The sequence below is a fragment of the Brienomyrus brachyistius genome, chromosome 16 (genome assembly GCF_023856365.1).
Source record: "Brienomyrus brachyistius isolate T26 chromosome 16, BBRACH_0.4, whole genome shotgun sequence".
Classification (NCBI taxonomy): Eukaryota; Metazoa; Chordata; class Actinopteri; order Osteoglossiformes; family Mormyridae; genus Brienomyrus; species Brienomyrus brachyistius.
The window spans coordinates 15,828,347-15,847,271 of record NC_064548.1 but is presented as its reverse complement, the minus strand read 5'-3'; the positions used below and the strand labels follow the sequence as shown (position 1 = coordinate 15,847,271).

The 18,925-nt window shown below is 47.9% G+C and overlaps 2 protein-coding genes across 4 annotated transcripts; one reads left to right on the top strand and one right to left on the bottom strand.

Annotated features, from left to right (window-relative positions):
* The first annotated feature begins 424 nt into the window (after positions 1–424).
* gpr45 (G protein-coupled receptor 45) lies at positions 425–6,302 on the top strand. Of its 3 annotated transcripts, XM_048979794.1 has the most exons (3): positions 1,321–1,440; positions 1,768–1,922; positions 3,246–6,302. In XM_048979794.1, exon 3 carries the CDS (start codon positions 4,378–4,380, stop codon positions 5,509–5,511), a length of 1,134 nt encoding a protein of 377 aa, XP_048835751.1. In that variant the 5' UTR covers positions 1,321–1,440; positions 1,768–1,922; positions 3,246–4,377; the 3' UTR covers positions 5,512–6,302. The 3 variants fall into 3 exon arrangements, with proteins under 3 accessions (XP_048835750.1, XP_048835751.1, XP_048835752.1); XM_048979793.1 differs by lacking the exons at positions 1,321–1,440; positions 1,768–1,922 and adding an exon at positions 425–600; XM_048979795.1 differs by having other exon boundaries at positions 1,346–1,922.
* A 274-nt stretch (positions 6,303–6,576) lies between these two features.
* tgfbrap1 (transforming growth factor, beta receptor associated protein 1) lies at positions 6,577–18,827 on the bottom strand. Its single transcript, XM_048979781.1, has 12 exons — positions 18,713–18,827; positions 17,253–18,025; positions 16,619–16,813; positions 15,389–15,543; positions 15,198–15,280; positions 12,989–13,330; positions 12,707–12,764; positions 12,135–12,278; positions 11,346–11,492; positions 10,752–10,911; positions 9,849–10,282; positions 6,577–9,229 (listed from the first exon to the last, which is right to left on the bottom strand). Exons 2-12 carry the CDS (start codon positions 17,938–17,940, stop codon positions 9,041–9,043), a joined length of 2,595 nt encoding a protein of 864 aa, XP_048835738.1. The 5' UTR covers positions 17,941–18,025; positions 18,713–18,827; the 3' UTR covers positions 6,577–9,040.
* Between the last annotated feature and the right edge of the window lie 98 nt (positions 18,828–18,925).

The window sequence follows — 18,925 nt, the reverse complement described above, 5'->3', positions numbered from 1 at the left end:
TATCTCAAATCTCCCTCGGTTAAGCCTTGGGCAAAGCAACACATGCAGTTACACTAACTGGTGTCACAAAATTGCCCGTAATCGTGCGTGTATGTGTGCCATGGACTGGCATGACGTACAGGATGCCCACCTCCAGACCACCCCGAGACTCTGACCATTAGAAAATGCTTGGGTGAAATTTAAACTTAAACTGTTTAAAGCACAAAACAAATGTAATATAACACAATTAAGTTAATGTCTGTGCGCATTACATTACTTTGTTTTGCAGATAGTTAGGAAGATAATTAAATTGAAAAGTGCTTAAGGTAAATTTATTATTATTATTATTATTATTATTATTCTCCAGAGGCGCTCCGCTTCACGTGTTTCCCTTAAGTGAGCCGACAGCGCTCCCCCCCAGGCTCCAGCCGCCGTCGGAGGTCGCCGAGCCGCCGAGCCCGATCCCCAGGCGTACGGAGCCCGACGCCAGATGACGAGAAGTGGGTCGCGCGTCATCGCTGCGGAGCCCTGGGTTTGCGAGGCGTGGGGACGCGCACGGAAAGACCCGCTGAACCATCGCCCGAGCCCCGGTGTCCGCGCCGCCGCTTCGCACTGACGTGGGTAAGCAATACACATCTACCGCTGCCCTTTTAATGCATAGCGCCTTTTTGCACGACATGATGTTACCCAAGGTTGTTTTTTTCGGTTCTGATGTTGGTCCGTAATCCTTATATGGGGAATGGATCTTTCACAGTGTTATTTATAGGTACGTTCAGCGTGAGGGTTAAAACGACGTGTGGAGGAAGACCGTCCTAAAAAAACCCACCTCCATCAACGATGGCATGCTTATGTGAATGCGATGGTATGCTTTTCTGGCGTGCCGTTTTACTACATCGCATTTGTCAGTGAATTGTGAGGAGCGTTTTTGCCTTCATAGTTGCACGGGATTATCTCGGTTAATTGCTATTTTCTTATTAAGATGTAGTAATGAATTCACGTGCGATAGATTATTCGCTGTCGAATTACACCGCTAGCGTACCAGTTTCTGAATGCGAGGTTTATTTTTACGCCTTCTTGATCCTCCGCAAAGCTGAAATCAGCTCCCAGTTGTGTCTCAGTAATTTACGTGTAGACTTTGGGTGTCAGTTTTGACCCACATTCGAAATGAATTCCATCATGGCTGGCGCCATTTCGGTCTAATTCACAAGTCACCGCCAGTCTAAAGTTTATTATTATTATTATTATTATTATTATTATTATTATTATTATTATTATTATTATTATTATTACACTATTTGCATTGTAATAATAATAATAATAATAATAGTTATTATTTATTTTATTTTTAATTATTTTAATTTTGTTAGTAGACTGGAGTAGTTTTTGTAGAGAAACCACTCACAGCCTGATGTGTCCAGTGTATTTCCCAGATAATGACTCTGTCCTCTTTGTTAATAACAGGTAAGTAGATCGCAGCACTAGCTTCATGTCTTCTCTGTGATGTTAAGGGGAGTGAAAGTAGTTTAATTGTGTCAGTGGTCCTTAATGAACTGTGCTGTTTGCCTCAGTTTTCCATTGTTTTGGACAAAACCATCTACACTATGATGTAAATGTAAATCAACTTTGTATTTACCAATACTAACACACAGGAACAGTGAGGAAATGCCAGTATGGGGGTATGGGATTGTGAAAAGTGGGATTAGATCCCATCTTAGAGTCTATATAATATTATCTGCTCATGTATAATGAGTGAAATGTAAGATGTTGATGCTACCTGGTTTTCTGTAGTGATGGATCGTTGCTGGAAGTTTCTGAACACTGTGCTGGGATGGAGTGCAAGACATTTTTTTGAATGTCACAAACACAACAGAGCTTCCACTGAGTCACAGTGAGGATGATTCCGCCGACTTCAGTCTGCAGAAACACGGCTGTCCAGACTGAGTGTGAGCTTTCCGAACACGGGCCCCTCCATCTTACTTACAAACATCAAACGCAGGCAGTACAACCACAGCTGGACAAGGCGTCACCCAGGATCACGTGACACGTGTGTGAAAGCCGTGTCGGAGCGGCAGTGTCAGCAGAACACACACGTGTGTGTGCGCCTTTGACCAGGAATAAAATCTCCACAATGTAAACACAGATGTGTCGTAATCTGTATAGTAAAAATATGAGCTATGGTTTGGTTTGTGGCCAGGGTTGTCATTAGAGATTTTGGGCTCCAAGAAATCGTATTATATTGGTTTCCCACTCCAGACCCTGGTTATGCATTTTGTCTGATTCTCCTGATTGGTGCGTGAAATAGTTTTGCCAGTGATCTTGTGGACATCCTGCTAAGAGATGTCCTCTGTCCTCTGTCCTCTGTTCTCTGTCCTCTGTCCTCTGTTCTCTGTCCTCTGTGGCTCGCTGGACATGTTTGCACATTAGCTTTCATGTCATTATAGTGCCGAATTACTATGCATGCCGCCTTTGTTCTGTTTGTCCGCTTGTGCTTTGATTCTGGCCCCGATCGTGCGGTTTTTTTTTTTCCTTTTTACCACACAGACTCACGCCCTGGCTGGGTTTCCCTGTGTGAATGTGGCTTCAGTGCACATTTAGATCTCCTTCCAGGACTGAACCCGCATGTCAGCATTTTGGCGCGGGAATAATACCTCTACCAGACAACACGGTGTCGGCAACATTCTCTGAGCTGGCCATCTTCTGGTTGCCATGGAAGTGATAACCCGGTTGCCTTGGCAGCAAATAAAACAGATCGTACGACGATTTCTCATTGCAAGGTCGTTGTGGAATTTACAACGGCTTATTTATATATTTATTGCGGTGTTTTAATTCCCATAGCTTTTTATGCCGTCCGTATGCGTGGCTCAGAGGAATATTCCCAGGCGTGGAATTCAGAACTACTGCCATTTTGAAGAATTTTTTATCTCGCTCGCTACGGGCGTCTGACAGATGGAGGCGTTCGACCGCATTGTTATTTTGCAAATAAAGCACGCCACATTCTCCATAAATGAAGGTGCCAGGCTTACTTCAAGTCAGAATAATGAGTTCTTGATAACATTCCAGGGTCCTTATGCATTCTTCTTGCAGAAGGGAGGCATTAATTAGAACACAGGCCTTAATGATTTTTTGTTTAATCAATTAACCACAAACATCTGCACCCTGTACCGTTCGTCCGCTATATTCGCTTAAGGGACAGGCTTCCCCCGCCGATTTCCCGCTGTGTGTTTTTGTGTACTTTAGCATGACGGGCATGTTTTGTATCACTTCAGGTCCTGCTGCGTCCTCCCAGTATTCCTCCTGGGTGAAATCGCAACTGGAGAACCGAGTGACGGAGGAAGGATGGTCTCCCTGCTCAGCCACCCCTGCCGTCATCATTCGAACCCATGGCCCTATGAGTGGACAGGAGAGGAAAGAGCGAACACAGCCACCACATCCGTATCCCAGCACAGTGTCAGCGACGCGATGAGGAGGGTCGGGTCCTAGAGTCGGCCATCTGTGAGACGGTGTTCGCGGCCTGCCTCTGAGAAGCCGCTGGTCCCTCGGCATGCTGCCGCGACAGATAACCATGGCAACGGCTGTTTTCCGTCTGCCGGCTTGACTGGAAAATTGAGTACTTAAATCTGGTGCTGCCAAATGCTGATGCTGGCGCAGAGGAACGAAGAATTTCCGTCTCAAATTGGCACATGGCACTTTAACACAGTGGCCCTATAGCCTAGTATTTCTATACAGATACTGCAATGGTACCAGACTTTCTGAGGGGAAGAACAAGATCCAGAATTGCTAACTTAATCGGTCCAACACCAGTAGTAATCATGGAATCTCTTGACATATATGACCACTGTATGAACCATCCCTTCCCAGAAGTTGTCCAGTCATGCATGTTTGAGTGGTCTAAGTACCAGAATTAGCCTTCCACTGACCCTCCTGTGATTTATGACAGAGAACCTGCAGAATATTACCCCCCTACCCAACCTGAGAACGTTGTGATGCATCTCAGCTACGCTGCAGTGCCAAGACATCTGTCCAATCCACTCTCAGGATTCGAGGCACATCCTCTGCTCCCTTTGAGTCGAGAACAGATCACGTTCCGGGCTTCTTTTGAACCCAACAGCTTGATGGAATGAGGACGGATAGACTCTGAGGGAATACCTGCTTTCCAAGCAGAACCGAAATCTTTACAGAAAGTCTGATGTGTCCTTAGGAGACTTATACGGAGGATTATTGCGTGGTCAGAGAGGGACGAGAATTCTTAACAGAATCTAACTACATATTTATTGCATATAGAACATCACATACAAACTGCATTTGAAGGGGTGTTTATATAAATCGAGGCAACGACAAACATTCAATATTTCATAAGAGAAGCATCCGCCTGTTTCGTAAGCACAAGCCTCGCCTTGGATGTCTGCCATGGCTGCCTGCAATAGCAGCTCACTGGACTTGTGTGTCCTGCAGGACCCCAGCATGATGGAGATACTGCCCGAGAAGTACGCACTCATCATGCCCATCACGCTCAGGGTGGTGCTGGCCGCTGTCATGATCTGCATGATTGGCATCGGTTTCATGGGCAACGCCATTGTGTGCCTCATTGTCTACCAGAAGCCAGCCATGCGCTCTGCCATCAACCTGCTCCTAGCCACGCTGGCCTTCTCCGACATCATGCTGTCGCTCCTCTGTATGCCCTTCACAGCGGTCACCGTCATCTCCGCTGACTGGCACTTCGGTGGCGAGTTCTGCCGTGTGTCCGTCATGCTCTACTGGTTCTTCGTCCTGGAGGGCGTCTCCATCCTCCTCATCATCAGCGTGGACCGCTTCCTCATCATTGTCCAGCGGCAGGACAAGCTGACGCCACACCGTGCCAAGGTGATGATCGGCGCTTCCTGGATGCTGTCCTTCTTCGTGTCCCTGCCCACCGTGGTGGGCTGGACCGTGGTGGAGGTGCCAACCCGGCCCCTGCAGTGTGTCCTGGGCTACAGCGAGTCCTTGGCAGACCGCGGCTACATGGTGCTGCTGGCGGTCGCCGTATTCTTCGTGCCGTTCGGCGTCATGCTCTACTCCTACCTCTGCATCCTGAACACGGTGCGCCGCAACGCCTTGCGCATCCACAACCACGCCGAGAGCCTCTGCCTCAACCAGGTCAGCAAGCTGGGCCTGACTGGTCTCCAGAGGCCGCCGCAGGTCAACGTGGATGTCAGCTTCAAGACACGGGCATTCACCACCATTCTCATCCTCTTCATTGGCTTCTCGGTGTGTTGGATGCCACACACCGTGGTCAGTCTGTTGGCAGTCTTCAGCAGCAGCTTCTACTTCAGCCCCACGTTCTACCCCATCAGTGTGGGGGCACTGTGGCTCAGCTACTTGAAGACCGTTTTCAACCCCATCATCTACTGCTGGAGAATCAGGAAGTTTAGGGAAGCTTGCCTGGAGTTTATGCCCAAGACCTGCAGGATCTTCCCCAAGATTCCAGGACGCAGTCGACGGAGGATCCGCCCCAGCAACCTCTACATGTGCGGTGAAACCCAATCAGCTGTGTAAGGAATTCTTTGTACCCTTTTCCACCTTCTACACACCCTCACAGCCCCACCAAGCTCTGGCCCCTAATCTCAGAAACACGCACCTTCCCCCGTGGAGTCGTAGAGTATCGTGAACGTCCTTGACAATGGATATGTTTTTGATGTACCAAAAAAGAGCAAACTGTGTTTATATGCTACTTCTTGTCTGTAGATAACCTTTTCGTATCCATTAGTGCACACTGTAGGCAAATGGTGGTGTGTCTATCCAACGCTTTGATAGTTTGAAAAGTCTTTGGTGTCTGTGACTGTATGAACCTCGTCGAGAGTTTCCCGATGCCCATCCCCATTGCTTACTCGACACAGTGGGCCGACCTTACGTAAGTGCTGTTACTGTTAGGGTGACAATACACAGGGCAACTTTTTAAGCAATGCTGCTTGGGCACTTCCTCATTGATATTAAGCAACAAATTTCTATTTGAAGAACTTTAATTGGCTTTAATCATCCAGATCCAGGTAAGTTGCCCTTTGTCTGACTTGGTTGGCAGTTGCCCGGCAACATTGCTCAAAAAGTTGCCCTGTGCATCACCACCTTTTCTGTCCTTATGGCACATTTGGTTCTCTCACTTCACAACCACGTAAATGCGAGCCCACGAGTAGTGAACCCTTCAGAGTTGGTGCGTCTTGTAATACAAATGTCGTACTTCACTGTTACCAGCTGTGACCCCGTAAGTGATAAAATGACTGATTCATAATTCATAAATTGGATGTGTCTCTTCTGGAATATCAAATAAAACAAATAAAGGGAAAATTAAATCTGATGTATACATTCAGCAAACTGTCTCTGTTTCACTCATTTTAATCGTAAATCTTCCAAATCATTACTGGCTAATAAAAATTTTAAGGTTGTCATACGAGTGAGGAACCAGTTACTGCATGATCACTTTACAGCTTTGAAATGAAGGAGGATTTCACACATTTTTGTAAATGTAAGTAAACCTCTGATGGTCAGTAATCACCTGGTTAAAGGGAACCTATTAAACAAAAAAAACGCAACAAAGGGGCTTTTACCAAAAACAAAGAACATGCATTATAATTTAGTCATTTATTAAAATGGACATTTTATACATTCCACCTACATTGGCATGAATTTACAAAGCAACACGATATAAATATATACAAGGGTTTCTATATATTTATAAAGTACTACGGCGGATAGAAAAAAAAGCCACGGGGCATGTTGGGACACGAAGGAAGAAACGTTAAAACAACGTTATTTGTTCATTGGTTAAAGGTAAAGGTCGGGAAGCGTGAACGCATCATCCCACGGGACACCTGCGGATGAACACCACCTGGAGAGGGCAACACTGGCTGAAGCTGGGCGATGGCTGCAGGAACTACTCCTTGGACAGAGACACAGCACTTAGCTTAGCTTTGCAAGATCAGCTATACGGCGATCTGATAGAACTGACTTACGACTAAAGATAAAACAAAAGTTGTCAAGTATTTTCTGCCTATTATGTCAGTACAGGTGGGGAACTTCTAAAAACAAACTGATATGCCCAACAGTCAAGAGGAGATTCTCTAAAGCAGTGATTCCCAATCTGGTCCTCTGCGGTCCACAGTCAGTCCATGTTTTTGCTACCTCCAAGCTCCCTGCCAGACAGTCCACATTTTTGCTCCCTTCCGAAAATGTGGACTGTCTGTGGGTCCCCAAGGACCAGATTTGGAAATACACTCGTACTGCTCTAAGGGAACAGAAAGGATAACTGTAAACCATTTTAAGTTAGTCGTCGAACCTCTATTTCCCAACAAATGCCGTCAATGAAAGAGGCCACCAGCTTTCCACCAGAGACAGGAATCATTCTGATCACTAAAATGACGGACAGACGTTCCCAAATTTCAAGCATCACACAGACTCTGTTGCTTTCACATGGCAATTATCTGAATGTCCCATTCAACAGAACGGGCTCAAAATCAGAGACACATCAAAGGTCAAAATGTGCACCTGTGTTTCACACAAAAGTAGACAGAAATAGCGAGTGTGCTGCTACCGCGCAGACACTTGCGTATCTGTGCTTAACCGACTTTGGTCAGCATGTAACCACCCAAAGTCACAGTGGGCCTGGTGCATCTGCACAGCAATTTGCCCATAACTTGTCCCTTCTGGAATCTGCCGTTTAGACTCAAAAACAACATGAAGAATGCGTCTTTCTCTCAGATATCAGGAATTTTCGATCCCGCCGCCGCTTGACTGCCTGGCCGATTCCAGAGTGACTGAACCATGACAGGGTTTCGCACTCGCGTAGGAAACAGAAAATCGGGAGGAGCCTGCGACTGGAAAAGGGCATAACCAATAACCGCCAAGCAAACCAATACAAAGGGGAAGGGGGGGGCTTTGTCTCCAACATGCCAGCCTGTCAGTCTTGTGCTCGGCGCAGATCTTATACAACCCGCAGATATGCCTCTTCCCCAGATCAGGCACGATTCAGTACATCAGCAAATGATGTTGGACTAAGATACAGGATGCTGTTTTCACACTGCACAAAAACGATCACCCCGTCACACAGCCCAGTGGTTCATTCCACACCCCTGCAGGGCGTCCATAGAAAGTCGCTCTCTATGCACCTGTAAACTGACCAGGGAGCAGGGAGATACAGCAGCTCTGGGCTTTAAGGAGTCCTGTCACTTTAAATTTTTGCCTAGCAGGACCGTAAACATATTACAACAGGACTGATGGGAACGTTATAGTGCTTATATCGACCATCCAATCCCGAAAGATCACAGAAAAGGTCACAGTAACTGTACATACCGTAATAAATGTAATAGCTTGGAACCACGCAACGATGACTAAACCTGAGACATGGTCTAGCATACATGGTTAAACCGGACACTTGTATTCGAAAAGTGCAAAAAAGTAAGTTCACCTTTTACAATCCTTTTCTTCTTTGCAGACTGAGCAAATACAGAAGAAAATAACACAAGCATTACCCTGCTGAATGGCAAACTAAACAAAAGAGACAGATGGGGAGAGGGGGGGGGGCAAACGGCCCCGTGCGCGAGCAATGGACCTGCACTCAAACAGACGGAGCAGGAGAAGGAGAAGGAGGCGGTGAGAATGACAGAGACAAGGGCTTCTGGACAGTGGGAGGCTTAAACTGGACCGGCCCCGTACGCGAGAGAGCATGGCGGCAGCCTGGGTGCGGGCAGTTAATCCAGAGCGGGACCCGATGCAGGTGCAGCCCTTGCTGGTAGGGGAACGTTTTGGATTAAGGTCATAGTTTTGTGCAGTGGTTCTTTTATTTAAAAGTGCTCACGAGCCGACAGTGAGCGCCACTCCTGTGCACAGGCAGACGACGGGAATAAAGTCACGCACATTCCGCTGAAAGGCTTCCATTGGCACCCAGGTCCCAGAGCTGGTCCTGTCAGGTCGCCCCTCCCCCAGCCTGGCTGTGCTTTTAGCCCCGCATTGGAGTTTGACGAGAACCTATTTTCTGGGCGGGGCCTTTACAGGAGGGCGGGGTCATCAGAGAGAGGGGCGGGGAATGGGCAGCTCATGTGTGGCTGCTGGGATTGGTGCAGTGTCTCTTGCTGGGTGAGTCTCTGGCCCTCTGGGCGGCGCAGTGCATGTGCACAGGCACACCCCCCGGAAGGCAGACGCAGTCAGGCTCGCTGAAGGTGTTGTGACACAAATGGCAGCCTTTCTTCTCTGACACGAAGATGGGGCCTCCCCGGTATTTTAGCTGGGAAGCAAACAACAAGTAACAGGGTTACTTGTAACCAGGAGAATCAGACTGACGTTCTGGCCTAAATAGCTGACATCCATTTATCCATCCATCCATCATAACTGCATATCTAGGGCAGGATGAGCAAGGAGGCTATTGCAAGGAGCACAGGCCAGGTTATTCTCTAGATGGAATGCCAATCCATCGCAAAGACAGACACAGTGCTGAGGAAGTTACTCACAAAAGCAATATATTACAGACAGAGGTAGAAAGTTCAGGTCCAAAAAGTACAAATCCAGACCAAGGTTTTGCTTCAACCAACCAGTTCAGTATAAATAGTGACAGTCACACAGTATTGAAGCAGTTGGTTGAAAAAAAACCATGGCTGGATTCGTACGTCTTGGCCCTGAACTTTCCCTGTCCGTAATGATTTGCTTCTGCATGCACATTGTCACACACACACACACACACACACACACACACACACACACACACACACACACAGGGACACAGACGCCAATTCACATACTTAGAAATAAGCCCATATGACGTAGGAAGAAAGTGGGAAGAAAACTGCCCACATTCAGTGTGGATGCAGGATTGAAACCCAGATCCCTGGAGGGTTAGATGCACTCACCCTGTCGTGGTGCAGGAGCAGGTTCTCGGAGCGCGCCAGCCCCAGCGCCAGCTGCGCAGTGCGGCGGCCATGCATGCGCTCCCTCAGCGCCCCGCTCAGGAAGGGCCGCAGCAGCTGCAGGGACCAACCCTCGGGTAGCACCTGCAGCACGGCCACTGCGTCGAACGCCTCCGCGTGCCGGTTCAGCAGATCCACCGCCAGCACCGGCTGGACGTCCCCCGCCGAGCCCGGCTCCAGGTACAGCCCCAGCAGCAGGTGGAAGAGGCGCTGGCGGTAGGCGGAGCCACGCGAGGCCGACGCCCACACGCAGTACCCCTCCGCGGCGGACGCGTCCTTCAGCCGGTGCACCAGGATGTGTAGCGCCTTTTCGTGCTCCTCCAGCTTGCCATGCAGCGTTGCTCTCTCCTGCAGCAGCTCTGCTTCCCCCATCTTATCTGTGGGGGGGGGACACGCTCATGTGACTACTTGCCACCAGGAACCCGGTCGCCTGACAAGACGGGGCTTGTGAACAGTCAATGTTGGGCTAGCGGGTTACAGCGCGGCGCAGGATCAGAAGGTTGTCGGTTCGAGCCTCCTCCGCGGCAGAATTGTCACGTCTCTCGTGTCCTTAAGCAAGGCCCTTGACCTCCCAGCCAAAATGACCCAGAGGCACTTGGACCCACTTCATTCTGAACTGTGTGTGTATGTGTGTGTGTGTGTGTGTGTGTGTGTGTGTGTGTGTGTGTGTGTCGCAATGGAGAGCAAGACGGGATATGTGAAAAGTAACATTCCAATGTACCTGAACTGCAAACTCTAACAGCTTCATTTCATTTCCAGGCCATGAAGGGGGGGAAGGGGGGGGCACTCTACATGCTACAAGCTGACGCCCACTGTCAGGCATTGAAGGACGGCCGCGTCCCTCACCCAGGAGAAACTGAACCCGGTACAGGCTGGACTCCCTGAGCAGGAGCTGAAGTCGCGCCCGAGCTTCTGTCACCTCCTCCGCTGGGGGGGGGCTCGCGGCCAGCAGGCACAGCACTCTGTCCAGGTACAGTGTGGCCAGTTGGGTGTGGAAGCATTCCTTCTGTGGAAGGGGGGGGCAGGAAGAGGGGTTTACTCACAACTGTCAGTCCTGCATGGTAGGTGGGCAATAAGCGTTGTCACCTTCAAACACTTTTACAAAGATGAATGACTTCCACTTTTTTCCTAATTCATTCAAATTTTAACCCCAATCGTAAAGGAAAACAACTTCAAACACCCTGCTGTACCTTCTCAGATCGAAAATTTGGTTCACTGACAAATGACAAAGGCCGGGTCCAACCGCAGACAAACCCAAGGATTCAACACGACCCTTGAACCCGAATGGAATCCAGGATGGAGCTCCCATAAAAAGAAGACGACCTCATAGAAGACGACCTCATAGAAGATGACCTCATAGAAGATGACCTCATAGAGCACAATCCTTCAATCACCTTCCACGCTCACCTCCCCCGTTTCTGGTCATCAAGGCCGGCCTACCTGCATCCTCTTCTCCAGCACCAGATGTTCCAAGTAGAGCACCAGAGCTTGGCTGTAATTCTGCAGGTACTTGACGACATCGTCTGGGTTCACCTTGCCCAGCTGCTCCTCTTCCATTGGTCTCCTGGTGAAAATCTGGACGCCGACCTGTAAGAAACATCACAGCAGAAGTTAACACACTAGAAGCAATAGAGTCCCAGTATTTTAACAAGAGAAAATTGCAGGGCGTTACAGTGTCTCAGTAAGGATCACTGTTACCTCACACCTCCAGGGTTACAGGTTCAAATTCTGCCTCACCTGTGTGTGGAATTTGCATGTTCACGTTAGGATGACCGGTGCCTGAATTTCTCACAGTGTGCGAGAAAACATGACTGTGTGTATGCACCCTGCAATGGACTGGCAGCCCACGCAGGGTCACTGGATAAAAGCCAGATCTGCTTGTCTTGGAAGACATTCAAACAAGTGCACACAGTCTCAGAAGGCTTTAATAACGCCGTAGTGAGGACACACAGACCATCAAAGAACATACTCAAAGATAATCCCTTTTACATAATTCCCTTCAGCCACCAGAAAGCAGCCAATCAGCATGATCCAGGTGTGGATTCTACCCAGCAACAGAGATTAATGTCAGATGTGAAGCAACAGGTTAAAAAGTGTCTTTATCTCATCTAAACAGAAAGCTGGTGACCCTTCTACCGAATGCTAGGTGTGGTTAGGCTCTCTGCAGTCTACGGGACGGGTCCAAACAGACTACAAACAGCACAGACTCAGACAGCAGCGGGTACGGACCTTCGGGGTCCTGCTCAAGGCCCAGTCAGCGTACTTCCACACCACGGCCAGGTTGGGGCAGAAGCTCAGGAAGTCCACAATGTACTCGTACAGGTCAGAGCGGGTCGAGTCCTGCAGCTGCCCATCCACAATGCGTACCCACACCTTTGTGTGGATGGAAGGAAGAGGAACATGAGATCAGCAGGATGCAGAGGGGCAGCTGGGTGACACAGACAGGAGAAGGCCCTATGTACAATTTATACATCCATCCATCCATCCATCCATCAGATAGAGAATTGCCTTTGTAAAGACAATCTATCTATCTATCTATCTATCTATCTATCTATCTATCTATCTATCTATCAGAACCAGACAAGACACAGACAGACACAAAGATAGGTCATTATTTTCCTTAAAAATATCTACGTACCTGCCTACCTACCGACCCCTTTGTCCGACCCCTTATACACACACACACACACACACATACATTACTGAGCTGAGGGCCAGCACACTTCCGTCAGCGTGCCCTGGGTCAGCACATACACGCAGCGATGCTCTAAAAGTACACATATGACATACAGGTGTCTGACCTGCAACGCAGCATCGTCCTGGCCGTTGTAATGGTACAGAAGACCCAGTGCAAAATACCTAACCAAAAAAAAGCACAGCGAATATTCATATTAATGTTTGGTTGCATTTACAGAACTAAACTATGCTCAGTGTACACTTGAAATCTGTTGAAAGATATCAGACGAAGAGCTTTTTTTCCCCGAATGAACTAAATAATCACATAAGTGATTTTTAAATTTAAATTTAAAGATTTTTTAAAATAATCATAGAAAGAATGGGTGAGCAGGGATGGGTGGCCGTACTTGCAGTGTTTCTCCAGCCAGGGGGCGCTATCGGGCAGCAGGCAGGCGTTGTCGGAGGCCAGCAGGTCGAGCAGACTCTCATGATTGGCCTCGGCGTAGAGCTTGAGCAGCGCTGTGTCCACGTCCTGCCGCCAGCCGTTGGAGCCGTCGGCGCTGCGGACCTCGCGCAGGTAGCTGATCAGGAAGCGCTTGCAGCGCTGCACCTTGCCCTGGTCGCCCTGCGCCAGGTGGTTCAGGTCGGCAAACTCGTGCAGCGGCGGGTGGCTGCGCGTGAAGGAGGAGCCGGCGGGCAGCAGCAGGGGGTACAGAGATATGAGCTCCCGTACGTCCAGCTGGCCCCTCCTGCGGGGGGGGGGGTGGGGGGGAACAGAGCGGGTTAGCAGGAGACCGACGTGAAGGATCTCTGGGCACCGTAAGGACCAACCTGGGCAGCTTTTCCGCTGCCCTCTCAAACAAGGAGCCGCCATAATGCACACTGGCACGCGTTAGGGCTGCGCGATATCGGAAATAATTCACATCATGATATATGAAAAAAATTCCAATTAATACTGCAATATTTATAAAACAGAAAGTGGAAATTCACCCAAAATAAATTATAGCCAAACAGACTTGCTGTTATCTACCAACACGCTGGTGATGTTGCCACAAGTTGCTGACAAATCCCTTACTTCTGCTCAATATCACCTCTAAGGAATACAAAATATTTCCATACAGTGGAAGGTTAACGCCTTCCAGTGACCAGTTCAAGCTTGCTTTTCTCCTCCTCACTTATTTTTGTTACATTTCTCACAAATGTGCCATGAGTGAGTCAAACAGCAAGGAAAAGAACGATTACAATCGTCTCAGGAAGCGCATGCACAGCTCATGAAATAGCAACAGCGGCGAACTTGAGTTATTGTCATAACTTATTGTCTTGGCTCAACTACCATAGTCCTTGTGATGTGACAACTGCATGTGCATAACATGGCAATACTAGTATCAGGCTACGAGGGACCAGTCCATCCCGAGTCACCCACTGCATTATATACTCCTATCGACTTCATAAGCTTATTTGCCCCAAAGGTGTCTGCACCCTACGATTGTCTACATGTTTATTACTTACAAATTTTTATTTCTACTTTACCTTCATTTCCTTTGATTTACTGTTTTTTGTACACTTGTCTCAATATGATTTTTTTTTTTAGTTGTGTACCTCAGGCCAGCACCTGAACCAAAACATGTCGGAAATGCCACCCAACCCTGAAAATGCAAAGTAATCTGAAATATCGACATGGTTCTACACAGGGACCTGCTCTGATGGGACACTGGTGTACTGGAGGAAACACACACACTGTAGGCAGTTTGAGACACAGATGTACCCAACTGTATGTCTTTGGACTGTCGGGGGAAACCAGAGTAGTCCGTGGAAAGCTGCAGAGCACGAATGGAACCTACAAACTCCACAAACACATAAAATTCAGAGCCCTAGAATGTGCTGTCCTCTGAGCCTCCACGCCACCTTCTGGTCCTGACGTGTCACTACAACTCACCGACGGCGCTCAAGTGTATCCCATTTTCCCAAGGAGTGTAAGGCAAAACGTGACGGTCGCCACGCACTCTCCTCACCATAGTCACCTCACACACCTGGGAATGTTCTACAGACCTCATGCTTCTAAAGTCAGCAAGACATACGGCACTTAACTGCAACAGCAGCTGCAGACAAACAGGTCCAACGAAGTATTAATCATTAACGTTAAGTACGCCAGGGCAGCAAGGAGGCTCACGGGTTTGAGTTTGCACTGGATAACAAGTTAAGGATGATAGATGAGGTATGAAAATATTAATATGCAACACTGTACTAAAGCCAGGTAGAATACAGCATTAATTCCTCAATAAGCGTCGGCTTGTCTGACACCTAAGTTTAGGCAATAGGATTTAAGTGCAATTACAGATCAGGTGAGAATAGCAGCAGGCTGCGTAATTAAGCATCGTGCTAATGAAGATCTGGGGCTAAGAAAGGAGAGACAAGCAGAACGGGGGGTAGAAAGCCCCTCATGTCATTGACAGGGTCAGACACACAGGGGGCGCTGTGATCAACAGGAGAAATCACCGGCGGTTTAATACATACAGCAATGAACATACAGGACTCTCGACAGTCCTACTGGCTAAAGCATTCATAATATGCAGTAAGTGGGTGCATTTTTCGTATTTCTCATTTATTTTTTTTTACCTGAAGTGCTCTTTTGCTTCCGAAAACTGGAGCTGTCCAAACAGAATGAATCCTGCCTGCTGGAGGATGCGTCTGTGCATCACCTGAAGGACAGCAGGAAGGCAGCATCTATCACACCACCCTGTCCATCTTACTCACTCATGTTGTAAATTTTATTTTATGAATGAATGCAGACGTTCACACTACTCCACCTGGAACTTCTCCTTGGGGATGTTGCTCCTGGCCCCCTCCGTCAGCACCAGCGCCTCCTCCACGTGGCGGCCAGCCAGCAGGTCCTGGATCTGCTTCTCCAGGGGCAGAGGAACCAGCATGTAGACCGCCTTGGTGGAAGTCAGAGCTACTTTCCCTGGGGAGCAAGAGAGAGTGACGGTGACTCCGGGAGTAGGTAAGGTGCGTCCTAGGCCAAACCAAACCCCACATACTGCCACAGGGGATTTGAACCTGTGTGGTTAATCAACGGCACAAAACCTGTGACGAGCCGCTAACAAGCAAAGGGAACAAGTCAACCACATAGAAACTGACATCTGACAAACTCTGATATCATGGTGCATCAAGAGTAGATCATACAGTCAAACAGATGGAGGCACCACAGTCAGGACAGAGAGTATATAAAAAATATATATCTGATGGAAATCCTGAAAATGGATAGTTGAAAAATGCTTTTTCTTCACTGCAGTTTTAGTGCAATTCATTGTTCCCTGTTTGCACAATTTACAGTCATATTAGACTCCCAATGCTACAAACAGCACTGCGGTATAAAACAATGTTTCTCAACCCAGTCCTCCAGGACCCCAGTCAGTCAACATTTTTGCTCCCTCCCACTAACTAACTAACACCACCAAATACCTGCTACAGGTGTGTTGGGTGCTGGGAGGGAGCAAAAATGTGGACTGGATGATGGACTGGATCGAGAAAAAGCAAAGTCACATAACCTCTTTCCTAATTGGAAACTGCATGGTGCTGAGCCAATCAGATTTGATATCTCTGCCACCCATGACATGCCCCCAGTGGGCTCCGCCTTCCACACTGACACTCGTCGCTACACTTGGAGGATACATGCGATCCAGGCTGATGCAAATTTCATCAAGCAAAGTCAGCATAATAGCATAATGAGGAGGATTGAACGTACTAAATAAAATGGATGCCACTTTACAATAAGGCAACCCATACAAAGAGTATGAATGGCTTATAATCTCGTTATGAATTAGGTTGAAACACTTTGTAAATTATTAATAGACAATTTTAACAAGTTATAACACAGTTTTCTTTTTATAAATGAGTTGAACAAAAGGGAGCCTCATTGTAAAGTAGCACAATAAAAAGTATTAAAAAATGATTCAAAGGTCCATCCCGATGCAAGACGGCACCAGATTCCACATTCACATCTTCTAAGGACCCTTGGCACAGCGGGCGGAAAGTACCCTCAAAGTCCTGGAGAATGATGCCGTCCCTGAAGGAGAGCGTCTGCTTCAGCTGCTGGTCCAGCATGCTGTGGACGGTGATGAAGCCCTCGTCCAGAGCCACCACGTAGGGGAAGCAGACGGCGGCCGCCATGACGCTCTCCGACCAGCTGACGGGGGCGCGCTGGGAGATCCCCTCCGCGGTGGCGAACATCCCTGCGAAAAGATGGCGCTCATTTCATTTTCTTGTCTCCCTCCTTCTCAGCACTGACTATCATGAAGCACCAATTACTGTACATGATGTCCTATGAACAACCACTGCAAGCAAATAAAATATACATCACAATAAAGGCATCAGATACCCTTCACCACTTTCAGGATTCCAATACTATCTAAAACTAAGGAGAGGAATATATTAATTATTAATTAAGCAATTAAAAAATATTAAATCTAACATCTGGTTCATTCTAGTCTTACCTGGAAGCAAAACTTACAATGCAAAGTTTACAGCAGGAAAAACAGCACGATCTTCCCCAACTCTCTCAAACTTTGGTGTCCATCACTGTTTCAGCACCATAACTAGATCCCCGTTTGAACAGTGATCATTAACCTTATCAGAAACCCAATGGGATGACTGGGGACTGTGGGGACTCACCCAGGCCTCCGGGTGCCGCCAGAAGAAATTCCTCTCGCCCAATCCTCTTCACAATTGGCTTTTTCTCCTGACTGTCGTAGGGGAAGAGATCTTGGGAGGCCCCCGTGCTGTAGTTGAGGATGATGTACTGAGTAGAGAGGGCCAGGCACAGGAAGTATCCATCCAGGCTGATGGCACAGGGCTGTTCTGGTGTGCTGACCTCCTTGGCCATTTGCACCCTGTCCTCATAAACCAGGTATATCTGCACGGTCCGCCTCTTGGCCGAAATGATGCCGATCTCAACGCAGAATGGGTCGCCATTCACCGGGTTCTCATTGACGCAGAAGGCAAGCACCCCTTTGATCCGGGCCCCGCCCGAGGTTACTGGCTCCAGGTTGGCCATGTCCACCACCAGCACAGTGCTGTCACACAACACAATGAGCCTCTCCAGGGCTGAGGCAGCCCTAAGCTCACTCACCGGCTTCTTCAGACCTAGGTACTTGTGCAGCAGCTTCTGGCTGGAGTACGTCACCTTGCCCTTGGTGGAGGTGCTCTCCTCCAGGAGGAAGTGGTAGATGAAGCAATCGTTGGTACCCACGTACAAGTGCTTTCCACAGCATTCGATGCACTCGATATTCACCAGTGCCTTGTCACCCATCAAGAGCTCCCGTCCCACTGCGGGGACCAGCTCGAACGCCTTCACGCTCATGCTGCCGCTGGCATCTGCTGCGTCCAGGCGAAGGACGGAAGCAGCTCTCAGGAAAACAGGGGAACTCCAGAGCAGTTTCTGCTTTCTGAAAACAAAATGAACAACACTCTCTTGAGATTTTAATTACTATTTTTTAACCTAAAGCAATCATTTATTCTGGTAGTCATAATGCACCAAGTACCAGATTGCTGTATGCAAGTAATAAATAAAGCGAGAACGGTAAAAACCACACGCAAGTTTAATACATCAAAGCTGGCAGACATACAGCAATTGCTCCATAAACAACTATAACTCGATCCCCACATTTAAGAACTGATATTATAACACATACATTCTTCACTTAGCGAGAGGGGATGCATCAAATTGTTATTCACGAAGACACTTCTAAACATCCACCTTAAACGATGCAAAAATCGTGGCATTGGTAAGTGCCAGATGCCTTATCAGTATTGCAAGCAAATTTTCACTTTGCCAGTGTCGAATTAGCCGGGCGCATGCCGCCACATTCGGATGGAAAAGTTCAGCAGCCTTAAAATGTCATTACATTGTATATATAATTCAAATTATTATATATTATATATAATTCAACAGTAATCGAGCGATGCTGACAGGCTGCTCCATACGGTGGAAGGGAGCTACTTATACTGCAAACAGTCAGTAGCTGAAATGAACTGGAGTGTTCTGCACACTGGTCCAAAAGTAAACAGTCCACGTTTTTCAGAGTGATCAGCTCAAAGACCCATTATCAATGTGTAATAAAATATCTGCATACCCTAAACAGGGGTCCCGAAAATCGGCTTCAAAAATGCCAATTTTTCCACCTCCCTCTTTCCTCACTTCCCAATAGCTTTTTTTCCAAGCTTGACACAGCGAATACTTCCGGCTCCCTCGTGACGTTACATCCTATCACGTGATCTGCATTACTCGAGTGTTTACAAGTTTAAAGCTATACTACTCTACCATGTGATACATGTATATTTTAGTT

Excerpts from the sequence above, each read along its gene's own strand:
- gpr45 (XM_048979793.1), top strand. The coding sequence starts at position 4,378 with ATGTCTGCCATGGCTGCCTGCAATAGCAGCTCACTGGACTTGTGTGTC.
- tgfbrap1 (XM_048979781.1), bottom strand. The coding sequence starts at position 17,940 with ATGAGCGTGAAGGCGTTCGAGCTGGTCCCCGCAGTGGGACGGGAGCTC. Across the intron at positions 12,279-12,706 it reads AGGACGATGCTGCGTTGCAG|GTGTGGGTACGCATTGTGGA; the intron begins GTCAGACACCTG and ends ATCCACACAAAG. Across the intron at positions 10,283-10,751 it reads CCGGGTTCAGTTTCTCCTGG|ATAAGATGGGGGAAGCAGAG; the intron begins GTGAGGGACGCG and ends CCCCCCCCACAG.